Source organism: Ictidomys tridecemlineatus, chromosome 7 (assembly GCF_052094955.1).
Source record: "Ictidomys tridecemlineatus isolate mIctTri1 chromosome 7, mIctTri1.hap1, whole genome shotgun sequence".
Classification (NCBI taxonomy): Eukaryota; Metazoa; Chordata; class Mammalia; order Rodentia; family Sciuridae; genus Ictidomys; species Ictidomys tridecemlineatus.
This window is the reverse complement of record NC_135483.1, coordinates 139,454,036-139,468,703: the sequence shown is the minus strand read 5'-3', so window position 1 is coordinate 139,468,703 and position 14,668 is coordinate 139,454,036. Positions and strand designations below refer to the sequence as shown.

The window sequence follows — 14,668 nt, the reverse complement described above, 5'->3', positions numbered from 1 at the left end:
AAACCCACTACATATTAGTAGTAGATGACTGAAGAATACAATTAATTTTTAACTATGTAGGGTATATTTACAAAGTTTATTATATGATTTGCTCTGTCATCTCAACAAATTTCAAATGCTTAAAATTATACTGAATTTGTTTTCTGGCCATAGACATTTAAGGTAGACCTGAACAACAAAAAGTTAAGAGATAATCAGTATCACAAATTAAAAAGGGCACCTCACTACAGGTTCTACAATATTAAAAATATCATAAGAGATATTTCAAATGATTCTAAACAAACTTGAAAATGTAGACGAAATGGAAATATTTCTAGAAAAATTAAACTTATCAAAACAAATAGAAGAACTAGTAAACATGAAATCTTAGTAAGATGAAAACTGTATATTAAATCTTAACTTATTAAATGTTATTTATTAATCATAATTAAAACAGCGCCTTTTAAAAATGAAGTCACATATCACTCCCCAAGTAATTAAAAAAATTCAAGAAAGGATTAATGTCATTTTTATACAAACTTTTCCAGCAAAAGACAAATTGGGATATGAGTTGAGATAAGAGATTAAATAAATTTATATGTTAATCTCATCACGAGCATAGATAACTCCAATGATTTATAAAGGGATAATAAAACATGAAAAAGTTGGATTTATTGCAAGAATGCAAGGTTAGTTCAATGTAACTCACTACATTAACAAAACAAATGAGAAAATAATAGGATTATTTGAGTATATAGAGAACAGCATTTCATAAAATTCAATGACTCTTAAGGAGAAAATCCTTTTAAGAATAGAAAACAAAACCAAATATCATAATTATTAGTACAATATTGAAAGTTTTCCATTTGAGACTAGGAAAAAGACAAAAGTGTCTTCTATTAGCCTTCCCAATCAACTGTGTCCTGGAAATCATACCCAGGTAAGTGTGGAAGATTGATTACAATGATGGTCCCAATGCTCTGTCTTTCCCTGTAGTCCTGCTCTTTGCAATATAACTGACTTTGCATTTCCTCCCCTCAAGAAATGAATTCTATTTGTCCATCTCTTGAATCTGGGCTGGCTTTGTGATTTGCTTTGATTAAAGAATGTACTAGAGGGCTGGAGTTGTGGCTCAGTGGTAGAGCATTTGCCTAGAATGTGTCAGGCACTGGGTTAGAATCTCAGCACCACATAAAAATAAATCAGTCAAATAAATAAGGCCCATCAACATCTAAAAAAAATTTAAAAAGTTAAATAAAGAATGTACTAGAATTGACAATGTATCAGCTCTGATCCTCAAGAGACAACTCTTCTCTCCCTCTCCACACCACCCCTTTTCTTGAGGAGATTCTGCCAATGCCATGGGTAAGAGAGCAAGTTGGAGGATAAGACCAAGTAGAATAGAATCAAGTTAGCTAAGTTATCTCTGCTATGGCCCCAGACATGAGAGGAATCAGCTAGAGTCATCAAAGCAGCAGAGCTGACCTAATTGAGACACAAAAGTGAGCCTTTGGCTATATTAGCTAAAATTAGCAGAAATATTCATCCAACCTAGCAACAATAGCTAACTGATACAGGCAGTAAGTCAAGAAGAAACAGGTATAGTCTGGGGATATAGCTCAGTTGGTAGAGTGCTTGCCTTGTATACACAAGGCCCTGAGTTAGATCCCCAGTACAAGAAGAAGAAGAAGAAGAAGAGGAGGAGGAGGAGGAAACAGGTATAAAGATTGGAAAGGAAGAAAAAACCCATAGTTATTAAATATGGCATAATTGTATATATATAAATCTAACATTATCTATGGATATATTATTTGAATTAATTAATTTAGCAAAATTGCTGGATCTCAAATGGAAAATATCAATTGCATTTCCATATTAACAGCAAAAAAGAGAAAATAAAAGTCTTTTAAAAACATTTTAAATAACATCAAGTTACATGTGGTACATGGAATGAAACTAACAGAATCTCTTCAATTTATATATCATTTTTGGGAGAAGAGAAGGAGTAAACAAATGGAAGGATATACCATATTCATGGACTTTCCAGGCATTACTGGAAAGATAATACCAAAGAAATTCCAACAGCTTTTTTTTTTTCATTATTTTAATTCTATAATATTTAAAGTCTCTTTCTTAGAGAAGAAAACAAAAACAAAAATGATGGGGCGCTTGCTGGGCCATATTCTGAGGCCTATATTACAAGGGCATAGAAATTAAGTCAAGGATAAAAAAGAAATCAGTGGAATAAAATGGAGAATTGAGAACAGACTAAATTGAGAACAGAATAAAATAGAGAATTGAGAATGAACACTTGGGGCTGGGGATGTGGCTCAAGCGGTAGTGCGCTCGCCTGGCATGTGTGCAGCCCGGGTTCGATCCTCAGCACCACATACAAAGATGTTGTGTCCACCGAAAACTAAAAAATAAATATTAAAAAAAAGAAGAGAATGAACACTTGATTTATATAATGATGGAATTTTAAAACAGTAGAATAGAATCACATTAATCTCATTAAATGGGGCTGAATAGTTGAATATAGAAAATATGAAAATTGACCCTTATTGCACACCATTCACAAAATCAGTCTAGGTAAGTTGAAGATCCCAAAGATATTTTCCTTTAGGATCTTCTGGAATTGGAAAATATCTTTGTGATATTGGGGTAGAGTAAGATTTCTTAACTGGCCATAAAAAAAGCACTAATCAAAAAGGAGATGATTGATAAATTGCATTATTTTAAAATCACACACACTTTTTTTTTTTAAATCAATGATACTTTTTAAGAAACTGAAAGGGCAGTCTATCTAGTAGAGACAATATTTGCAATATGCATAACTGAGAATATAAAATACTTGCTTCTAATTAAAAAAATTGTCAATCCAATTAAAAATAGACATGTGACAAAAGAAGTAATCTGAACTGGCCATGAAATACCCTCAATATCACTCTTAATGAGGGATATGTAAGCTAGAATCTGTGAGATTTGAGTAAATACTCATCGGAGTGCTTTGATATAAAGGACTTGTCATAGCAAGAATTGGGGAGAATGCGGATCAGTGATTGGACTCTTACAGAACTGGTGGGATTATACATTGGTGGGGTTACTTTGGAACACAGTTTGACATTATCTACTGAAGTAGGGAAACACATACCTTATATTCTGCAATTCTAATTCCAGGTATGTAGCCAACAGAAAACCATGCCAATACTAAGAGACAAACATAATGCTTATGGAAGTAATTTCCAAAATAGCCCCAAATTGGAACCAATTACCATTTCCTCATTAAAAGTAGAATAGCTAATTAAAAAGAGAACAAAATAAAAATAAAGAAAAAGAAAAATTACGCTGTACTGCAGAGATCTGCATTAAAAACCAAAGAAAAAGAGGTAAAATTATTTAAAAAAGCAGAATAGCTAAATCAATTTTCATATTCATAGTCTAGAACAATACAAGAAATACATTTACATTTCACAACATAGATGAACTTCACCAATAGTACATTGAATGAAAGAAAGAAGAACTAACAAAATCTTTCACTGCATGATTTCATTTGTCTGAAGTCCTGAAAACCTAACTATAAGAGGCAAAACCTAAATAGTGTTTAGAGCTGCACGTATGTGTGAAAAATCAAGGAAGTGTTTACACTTAAAGCCAGGAGAATGGTTACCTTGAGGGAGGTGTGGGAATAATGTTTGGGAAAAATCAGCAGGGAGACTTCTAGCGTGCTCAGAGTGGTCTATTCTAGACTGGAGGGCTGTTACACAGATGCTCACTCTGTAATAATTCATGGAGCAGAATCTTAGGATTTGTGCCCCCCACCCTTTTTTTTGGTATATTTATTATATTTTAAAAGAAACTTAGATGAAAGTGGATGGAAGTGTATCTGTAGATGAGCCAAATGGACAAAAGAGTAGCTCAGAACATGAGCACCAAAGGGTCTGCAGTGAAGCTTTTAAAAAATGTTCTATGTCCAGAATTATTTGTGTGACCTGAGTGGTCTTGCAGCCTGCTGACTTTCTTCATGTTAGGTATCCTCACAGAGATACCATTGAAAGTTGACAGCACAATAACATAAATTATAATTATATAGTTAAAGTTTAAGAGGTCAAAGTCAAAAACAATTTAAAATTATTAGTACTGGGAGAAATAAGGGGGGGCTGAAATAAAATCTACATTATTCGTAAGAGGGAGAATTAATGTTATTTAATGATGAAACAAGAAAGTAGAAGCAAATTATAGTTGCATATCATTTAACAATGGGTTATATTCTTAGAAATGTGTCATAAGTTGATTTTGTTGTGTGAATGTCATTGAGTGTGTTTATACAAACCTAGATGGTCTAGCCTACTGCACACCCAGGCTCTATGGTATAGCCTATTGCTCCACAGGGGTGCGCACAGTCCATTGTTGACCAAAATGTCATTACATGGCACATAACTGCATTTAGAGATATGGTGGAAACCATTAGAAAAATTAGAATTAGAAATGATCTTTTAAATGGTGGCTTCTGGTGAGGAATGTGGAGAAGACTGCTTTCCACTATTTCCTTTGCTTTTTGTGTGTATTACTTTGATAAATCTAGTAAGACAGTTATGAGCTTCCAGGATGTATTATTCTCATCTACTTGAATTAGGAATTGCTTTTTGAGTTTGTGGCATTATGAATAACCCAAGAATAATGTCTACAGTCTGTCTTATCTATGCTGCAGCCGATAGTGACCACTGTTTCCAAATTACTCACAGGAATTATAGCTGTATCACTGCTTAATTATTACAGAGCTTCTCAATTAGGATTTTATAATTACTTTCTTATAATTACTTTCTTCTTAACTTTATTTATAGAGACATTTTAATTAGAAACAAGCAGGTTAACAGTTACATTGTACACGGACAAGTGGAAAGTTATGAACATCTGAAAAACAACTAGTTTTATCAAATTGAAAGTAGACTAATCAGTCACCAGGCATGGTGGTGCACACTTTATCCCAGTGGCTTAGGAGGCTGACGCAGGAGGATTGCAAGTTCAAAGTTAGCCTCACCACTTTAGTGAGGCCCTAAGCAACTTGGTGAGACCCTATCTCTAAATAAAATACAAAAAAATGAAGGGGCAGGGGAGGAGCCTGGGGCTGTGGCTCAGTGGTTAAGTGCCCTGAGTTCAATCCCCAGTACCCCCCACAAATAGACTAATCAATGCTAAAAGTGAAATTTCTAAAAGCATTCATTTATTACCCTGCCTGAGGCATTATTTCTTAAACAATGAAATAAAGGTAGTTTTGTTTCTTATAAACATTGCCTTTTGGGTGAAGAGCTGAAAAAAAACTCCAAGATTCATCTTTTAAATGTAAAATTTAGCTATTGAAAAATTGACTATAATTTCTTTTCCTTTTAAAACTATAATTTCTGAGATCTTTAAAAGGCATTTCACTATTTCTGTTCATAAAATGTTTATTAATACCCTCTCTTTAAAAAACTCTGATAACAATTTTTTCTATATCTTTCAGGGTTTCTTTTTTTCCCCTCAAAATCCAGATATCCCAATGCATACTATCTGCTAAGTATTTTAGAGCTAAGAACCTCTGAGAAAGGATCCTATAGGTTTTTTTTTTATCACACAGCAATCTTATATATTATTTCACATAGAGGAGGTCAAAAAAGCATGTCATACTGAATCATATTAAGTATTAGAATATATCATATGATATCATTATAATAGGACTAGCTCAACATTGAGTGAAAAGAACAGCTTATGATGTAAGACGGATCAATCACATATACCATATAATTGAAAGTAACTGTTCTGTCAGATGTGTTTGTGTGACCAAATGAAGTCTCTCCATCTATTCTGCATGCACTGGTGTCTATTCTGCCAGACACTGTGCTGGGTTCCTATGCCCACAAAGATGGACAAGATCCCTGCCCCCCCAGCCACTCCAGCCAAGTGGAGACAGCTGAGCAGTGAGTGGAGTTACAAAATGATGTGCCCCGGACTTGGACAGGTCCAAGTTTTCTTTCCCTTTCACTATTTGAATGATGGGGGTGTCTTGGCATTGAGGAATAGAGAGTGGAAGGCTTTTCAACATCACAATTAGCAAGAGAGGTGTTCATTTACCTCGTAGAAAGAATCTGATTCAGGCCTTTGTGCTGAAACACAGAAAATCATTCTGTGCTAGGAGACCTCAGGGAACTCCTCCAGGATGTGGGGCCCTCAGAAGTGGAGCCCTGGCCCCAGGGGAGGCACGAGGAGTGGAAAAGCCCCGTGGGGGCGGGTAGAGACAAGAGCAGGAAGGGGACTCCTAGACCTCTCTAGGGGCGGATTCTACATGGATTGAAAGGTGACTTGGTGGGAAAAAATCAAAGGCAGCTTATCTGCATGATCGGCCTACTTTAAGACTTTGCTACCTTCTTAGATGCTGGGGACATGAACTGTCATTACTGTGGTGCAAGTGTTCACAGCCTCCCACAGGGACCCACGGGATGAGAAAAGGAGGGACTGCCCAGCTCAGGCTGCACAACAGATGTGAGAGAACCATAAAGACAGAAGGAGATATTTAGGAATGCGAATGGTTCAGCGAGGCTCAGCACAGACCGTGCATCCAAAGAAGCCTTCATGTTCGGTAACAATAAATTATCGACTCTTTTTACCTTGGGCAGATTTGGGGCCAGGAAGTGCAACTCAGTGTTGAGCAAAATAATTTCCCTTTGAGGATGAAGAAAAAAAGAAAAGGTGGGCTGCGATGTTCTCAGGGATACCGGCCACTGGGGACAGAGACTTGTAGTATTCGTCTTCCCCATCCAGCACTTTGAGATGGCTGCAACAAAGAAACGAAGAGGATTTTTTCATCAGAAAAAGCAAACAAATGACATAGTCTTCCCGGAGGCAGCAAAGTTGTGTGAGAAGTTGGAATGGGATTGGGTTCCAACACTGGAGGGGAGGGCACTTAGGTATCACAAGGTTTCACAGCACAGAGGTAGGGGGCTCTGTTTCTGGGTCACATACTGACAAGGGGTCCATTTTAGTATTATCTAGACGTTGCGATCATCTTGAAACTTGATTTATGTAATTAAATTGCTTATTTTCATCTGGTTTCTTCTAGATGAAAAAATTCTCCTCCTGATCTCACCCAGTTCTCAAAACAGTACCGATTATCTACTTGCCTGCGATTCTCAGTAGAGATGCTAACAACAGATGAGCTAAAGCTAACTTCTTACTGTCCTCTCTTTCTCCATTGGGGGAAATTTTCTTTCGTGCATGTTTTAAGGCCCAGGGTAAGGATAATGCGAGCAGGAAGCAGCCCATTTGCACTCAGAAGAATCCTCTTATTTGTGGAAAGAGAATTTAATACAACCCGCTACCTGTCTTCAATTATGAAGAAAGTACAATTCCCTAGAATAATTAGGAGAAATAACATTTGCCCTTAGGTGACAATCTCAGCCTTTCCGGACAAAATAGATTCAAGTTTTGTATACTTGCTACTGTGAAAAGTCGTTTCCAATGTCAATAACAGTGGCAATATCCGGATTGAATATTTTTAGAAGCCTCTCTGGAAAGTTTTGCCTTTTCTGTAATATCACAAAGGACCCCTTCTGTTTACAGTTGCTTAGAACTAAGAAGACAGATATTTACCCAAGTTTTCTTGGCTTCCTCTTGCTCCCTTGATATTCTAGAGTTCCCTGTGGAGAGGGCCAAGAACACACAGTCAAAGCAAAGCAGCAAGTCGTTAATTTTTAATTCAAAGTGATTTTGTGTTGAATGCAAGCAGATGCTGATAATATCAGAAGTCACAGCATAATTTTTTTGATCAAAGGGCTCAAGTGAGCCTGATGAAGCATGCATCTTGCTCGTCTTTGATAAACCACATCAATTATTCACCGTGAAGGCAGACATCCTGACATGAAAGCAACAGATAAAGAGCCTAAGCACATGTTCACGAGGAGAGCATAAGAGAGTGGGGGTGGGGCTGGAGGGGCTGGAACAGGTATTAATAACAGAATTATTAACTGGAAACAAAGCCAGCGAAGCAGCTTTATGGCCACTTTGAACTCACATTTAACTGGTTATAGTACATGGTGTCCTCAGGGCTACTCAACATTTTGGGCTGCTGATAGCGTCGGCGAGGTGTTCGCTGCTTCTGTGCAAGACCGTCTTCTGAACCTGCAACCAGACAGCAACACTTGACTGTAAGCCGTCCCAGGTGTGGGGAGAATTAAGTGAAAAATGGCTTTTCAGACAAATGCACTCAGGAGGAGCCGAGACCTGTTTTAATGGGCGCGGGGAGCTTTGCAACAACTAGGAGAAATGTCATCGGAAAAGCACACGCTCAGGAATCGCTAAGTGTAAACACCGGCTGCGGTCTGTAACTTTGCCTTCATATTTCTGATCTGAATCAGCAGTCTGGCGTGACAGAAAGCAAATTGGTGTGTCCTTACTGGTGAGGGAGAGGTTGGTGGTCAGCCTCTGCCAAGGAGAGCGCCTTGGGTGCGATAACTCCATTAGGACGACCAAGGCAATCTGGGATTGTTTGCACCACATCCTACAGTGAGAGTTCAAAGACATCTGGAGCACACATACTCTTGGGAAGATGAGAAGCGAATCTTTTGGTGGGATACACTTTGGGGGAAAATAGCTTGAGCTAGTATTTACTAAAGTGCTTTGAACACTACCACTGATCCATGCAGTTTCTGTAGAATGTGTCTAGGAGGGGAAGGAGGGTGATCCCATGTCATGGAGCAGCCTCTCCCTGTTAGTCTTGATTTAAGAACCCTGGACCAAGAGTGCACTGGAGATTAGGAAACCACGTGTCAGATGAACTTCTGATTTATTCCCCTCCCAAGGGAATGAGTTTTGTGGACTCTGCTGCCCTTTTGGTCGTATATCTGAATCCAGATCCAGCAGTTCTAACTGCTGGCCAACACTCACACTCACAGCTACTGTCACAGAACATTGTCTGCGGGCGTCCTAGCACCGTGAGGAAGAGAGTGTTTCCTGAACAGGGTGTTTATGATGAACTAATTGTTCATCAAAAAGAGTTAGAGATCTGTATTTTGAATCTTAACTTTTAAGTTTTAATAGAGATTTTCATTCCTGAAGGAAATTCTGGGGGATTCTTTTCCCTGTACATTTTACATACTCTGTTTTGGAATTTAAATTTATTTTTAATAGTTACAAAAAAACCATTAAAATTTACATATTAATGGGGTACCATGGGCTATTTCCGTACTTGCATATACACCATGTAATGTTTCCATCTGGTTAAACATATCTATCTCTTCATTTATCATTTCTTTTTCTTTATGGTGTAAAGAGTCAACTTTGTTTCTTCTGGCTTTATGAAATGTACAGTAGATTACTGTTACCTATAGTCCTCCAACTGTGGGATGGCAAATCAGAACATCTTACTCCCAACTATAACTCAGTACCCATTGATCAACCTTTTACCATCTTTGACTCCCTGCTATTCTTCCCAGCCTCTGGTAACCAAGATTCTACTCTCAGCTTCAATGAGATCAACATTTTTATATTCTGCATATGAGTGAGATCATGCAGTACCTGTCTTTCTCTTCCTGACTTATTTCACTTAGCACAATTATCTCCAGTTGCATCTGTGTTGTTGCAAATGACAGAATTTCATTCTTTGTTATGACTAAACAGTATTCCAAGGTGACTATGTACCACTCCTTCCTCTTCCTTTTATCCCCTCTTTTCTTGGAGATTGAAAAAAGGACCTTTCACATACTAGATAACTGCTCTACTACCGAGCTACATCCGCAGCCCTTTTTTATTTTGAGACAGGGTCTAAGTTGTTCTCTGATCTTGAATTTGCAATCCTCCTGCCTCGGCCTCTTGAGTTGCTGGGATTACAATTATGAGCCCTGCTCAAGCGGTAGCGCGCTCGTCTGGCATGCGTGCGGCCCGGGTTCGATCCTCAGCACCACATACAAACAAAGATGTTGTGTCCTCTGAGAACTAATAAATAAATAAATATTAAAAAAAAAAAAAACAATTATGAGCCCTGGCACCTGGCCTCCACATCTTCTTTATCTAATCATCAGTTGGTAAGATGCTCAGGTTGTTTCCATTTCTTGGCTTAATGAACAGTGTTACCATGAACATGGGAGGGTAGATGTCTCTTCAACATACTCATTCCACTTCTTTTGGGTAAATAATAGGATTACTGAATCACATGGTAGTTCTATTTTTAATTTTTTGAGGAACCTCCATACTCTTTTCCAAAATGACCACATTAATTTATATTCCTACAAATAATGTATTAGTGTTTCTTTCTTCCCACATCCTCAACAGCACTTGTTATCTTTTTAGGAAGAGCCATTCTCGGCAGGGCAGAAACACATGCTTGTAATCCTAGAGTTTGGGGAGGCTTGAAGCCGGAGGATCACAAGTTCAAGGCCAGTTTCAGCAACTTAGTGAGACCTTGCTTAAAAATAAAAAATAAATAAATAAAAAGGGCTGTGGATGTGTACTCAGTGTTAGAGCACCCCTGGGCTCAATCTCAGTATTGCCCAAAAACCCAAACCCCAAACCAAAACATAATAAAAATCTCAAAGAATCACTATTCTTACTTGAATGAAGTGATATCTCATTGTGGTTTTAATTTGCATTTCTCTTATGATTGGTAATGTTGATTTAGTTTTTTATATACCTGGTGACCTTTTCTATATCTTCTTTTGAGAAATGTCTATTTGAGTCTATTGCCCATTTTAAAATCGGGTTTGTGAGGTTTTTTTGTTTTTTGTTTTTTGCTATTGAGTGTTTTGAGTTCCTTATATATTTCAGACACTAACCCCTTGTCAGATGTATAGTTTGCAAGTATTTTCTTCCATTCTGTAGGTGGTATCTTTGCTTGGCTGATTGTTTCCTTTGCTGAACTGTAGCTTTTTAGTTTGCTTAATCTCATTTGTCTATTTTTGCTTTTTTTTTTCTTCCTAGAGTTTTATTCAAAAAATCATTGCACATTCCACTGTCCTGAAGCATTGTTTTCATGTTTGGGGGAATTTTTTAAATAGAGAGCTATTAGGCAAGGACCATAGGAAATAGCAAATTATCTGTTTTCTAAGTGAAGTTTTTTTTGGGGGAGGTATGGAGATTAAACTCAGAGGCACTCAATCACTGAGTCTGAGCCACATCCCCAGCCCTATTTTGTATTTTATTTAGAGACAAGGTCTCACTGAGTTGCTTAGCACCTTGCTGTTGCTGAGGTAGGCTTTGAACTTGTGATCTCCTGCCTCAGCCTCCCAAGCCACAGGGATTACAGACATGCACTACCATGCCTAGTTAGTATATGATATACATAAATATATATATATATATATATATATATATTTGGACAACATTAATCCTTGATTTTCTTGAATTTGAACATATCTGTCTGGAAAAGACAACAGATTTTAAAAGCTGTTCATCTGACTACTCATTTTCTTTTTCAACAGAAAGGCTGAGGCTCATAAATGTTTAATGACTCATTTTAGATCAAGTGACAAGGTGAAGACCCAACCCTAGATCTCTTACACCTCATGTATGTGTGTGTGTGTGTGTGTGTGTGTGTTTAACCTCAGCATATTGTCTTACAAGAAACTTTTAAAGCCAAAAGTCTAAACAGAAGCTCCATGAAAACATATTAATTAACATAGCAAACTCCCCTTGCTTTCCCAGAGTTTCCACAGCTTTCACAAACATTCCTGTCTTCAGGAACACGATGCAGAGCCCTGTCTGTTGAAGTCTTTGTCAGAACTAATATGGGTTCCTTTTAATGGTTCCAACACATCTATTTCCTGTTAGCTTTGCAACATTCATATTCTGAAGGGTGGTAGTGTGGGAATAGGTGTGAGAACCCTTGTGTCCTCTCCTTTCTGATTTATAGATTAATGAACAGAAGTCTCCAGAGGTCGGGTTGCTGGTGTGAACAGGCACTAGAGGTCTGACATCTGCTCTTTCTTAGACCTTCCAATATTGCTGGAATTCTATCCATGGCAATTCAAAAGACTGATCTAAAATAGTTTTTGGGTTCAGCTGGAGTTCAGCCCAGTTCAGCTGGACTTTATATAATGTTTACACTTGATCAGAGGTTTTTATTTATATTCTTTCAAGTGGCAAAGTTGAATATAAGATGTGGTTCTCAACTTTTGCTCTGGATGACTTTACTCTTCCCATGGGCTAGTATTCTCCTGATTGTTGGAAGGAATTAAGTTATTGGCTAGAATTTTATCAATTCTAAGACATCTCACATATATTAAAAAGAACTATTGTGATCATATGGCATCTACACTATACTAGAATCTGGCAAAACTGATTGCCTAGTTTAGCACTGGATTTTAATTTTATTTTTTTTTTAAGTTCAATATCTCCATGGCACGACATTCTGCAAGGAGTGCTGCAATTTCTAGGTGCTTTGCCATTGGGAAAAAAAATCCAAGTGTCACTGATACATGATCAATTTTAAGCAACCAAATAAATAATTGGAAAAAAGTTATTATGTAATAAATACTGTTGGGCTGGGCTTGGTGGTGCACACCTATAATCCCAGCGACCTGGGAGGTTGAGGCAGGAGGATTGCAAGCTTAAGGCCAGCCTCAGCAACTTAATGAAGTCCTATGTAACTTAGTGAGACCCTGTCTCAAAATAAAAATATAAAAAGTGCTAGGGATGTGGCTCAGTAGTAAAGTGCCTCTGGGTTCAATTCCCTGTACCAAAAATAAATAGATAAATAAATAAATAAAATTAAAATAAATTAATTAAAACAGTAAATACTGTTGGAACAATTTGATATTGGTATGAAAAATACATAAATTAAATTCAGATATGATAACACTTAATCCTATATGCAAGGTACTTTGCTGAATGTCGTGGGGGAAGACAAAGGGAAATAAGACAAAGTCCCTGCTTTCACTCTAGTAGAGGACCACGAGTCTTGAGAAGGTAGCGCTAGTGCTGCTGAACCCAAATTAGTTGTTTAAAAATTTCTAAATCTTTATTTTTCTCAACGAACCTCTTGATTTTTACATGCTGCAAAAAATTTCAGATGAGCTCTACAGTTAAACATTTTAGACATTCCCATATAAACTTTAGAAAGAAAGAAAGACTATTTATTTCCACTGTGGAAGGAGATATTAGTGAAAAGGATGGGTTCAATTATATAAAGTCAAATATTCCAGATGATGAACAGTTGTACAACTAAAATAAAAGGAAATGCAACAGAAAGATAAAAACAATTAAAATAAATACCCAGAAAAATCTAAATCCATAATATAGATGGTCTGAAAAAAGAGACAGAGAAACATTTATAATCATCTCTGTATCTGCAGATTTCATATCCATGAATCATAAATATATGTGTTTTTTTTTTTTTGTGTGTGTGTGTGTGTGTGAAGCCCTGGGTTCAATTCCCAGAACCAAATATAATATGTTCCACATATAGTATATTATATATATAAATATGAAATATGTAATACATACCATATACATAATATGGCATATATTTGGTACTGGAGATTGAATCCAGGATCTTGTGTATGCTAAGCACACACTTGACCATAGGTTCTACCACTGAGCTATACCCAAAACCTCAAAAACATTTGAAAAAAAAAAAGATTACTAAACATTTACAGACTTTTTTCTTGGCAGTAATCTCTAAATAGCATAACAACTATTTAGGAAGCAGTTAATGTTGGATTAGGTGTTATAAGTAATCTAGAGATGCTTTAAGGTGTACGGGAAGACTTGCATAGGTTATATGCAAATACTATGGCATTTTATATAAATGACTTGAGCATCCTCAGAACTTAGTTTTTGTTGGGTCTTAGTGAAGTCCCCCACAGATGCCAAGGGATGACTGTATGTTGAGTTATAGTTAGGAAATGAGATACTGAATGATGTTCAGTGACCCCAAAAAGAATTGAATGAAAACAATTACAACTACTTCTCTATTAATGGCTCCAAAGTTCAAAAGACAATGGGGGACGGGTCTCAGTAAACAGTGAGTCATGAATTCACAGATTTCATCTCTCCCCAAGTGACACTTCACAACAAATATCAAGAGCTAAGCAACTTGTCCATCTCTCATAAGTGTCTTTCAGCCAAAACAAACTCTCCAGTTTGTAATACATAGGTAGCTACATCCCTACTGAGCTTTTTAAAGTTTATTATGTCATGAATCTCAGTTTGTTCTTAATATAGGTCTATTTTTTTTCAAGAATCCCTGTGCCTTTTGAATTCATATTTGAAATCTTCAACATATCCTTCTTTTCTGAGTTATAGATTTTTACCATAAAACTAAAGCTAAACTGCCAGAAAAGCAAAAAAATCTGAACAACATTTCAGAGCACTGAGTAACTCATACTCCCTACTCCCAAACCCCAAATCCTCACACTGTGTGACTGCACTCTTGTCTAAGCTTTGGTGAGAGATAAATAACTGAATTCAGTCAATTTGTTATATAACTTCAAACAATGGGTTTGGAACTTCCATATTTCTTTTCTCTGTATTGGACATGCAGGTAGATCCAAGCTAGAGTTGCCACTTAAAACACAGGACAACCAGTTAAATTTGGTAGCAACGATGCTTTTTTTTTTTAATAGTCTTAATATGTCCCATGCCATATTTGAGATATACTTATGTTAAAAAAAGAGGATGGGTTGTTTTTCTAAGGTTCAGACCTAGAAATTTGGCACCTTGAAAG

At 36.9% G+C, this 14,668-nt stretch overlaps 1 protein-coding gene across 9 annotated transcripts in view; it reads right to left on the bottom strand.

Annotated features, from left to right (window-relative positions):
• The window catches only part of Myo3b (myosin IIIB), a 505,529-nt gene that overhangs the window by 72,917 nt on the left and 417,944 nt on the right, over window positions 1-14,668 (bottom strand). For 8 of the 9 annotated variants that reach the window (XM_078017569.1, XM_078017565.1, XM_078017563.1 and 5 more), the window contains 3 exons: window positions 8,024-8,130; window positions 7,603-7,649; window positions 6,621-6,787 (listed from right to left, as the gene is read on the bottom strand). In XM_078017569.1, the coding sequence (XP_077873695.1) occupies window positions 6,652-6,787; window positions 7,603-7,649; window positions 8,024-8,130 (290 nt within the window). In that variant the 3' untranslated portion in view covers window positions 6,621-6,651. Of the gene's footprint in view, window positions 1-57; window positions 2,396-6,620; window positions 6,788-7,602; window positions 7,650-8,023; window positions 8,131-14,668 lie in introns of those variants that run through there. The other variant, XM_078017564.1, reaches the window with a different exon arrangement.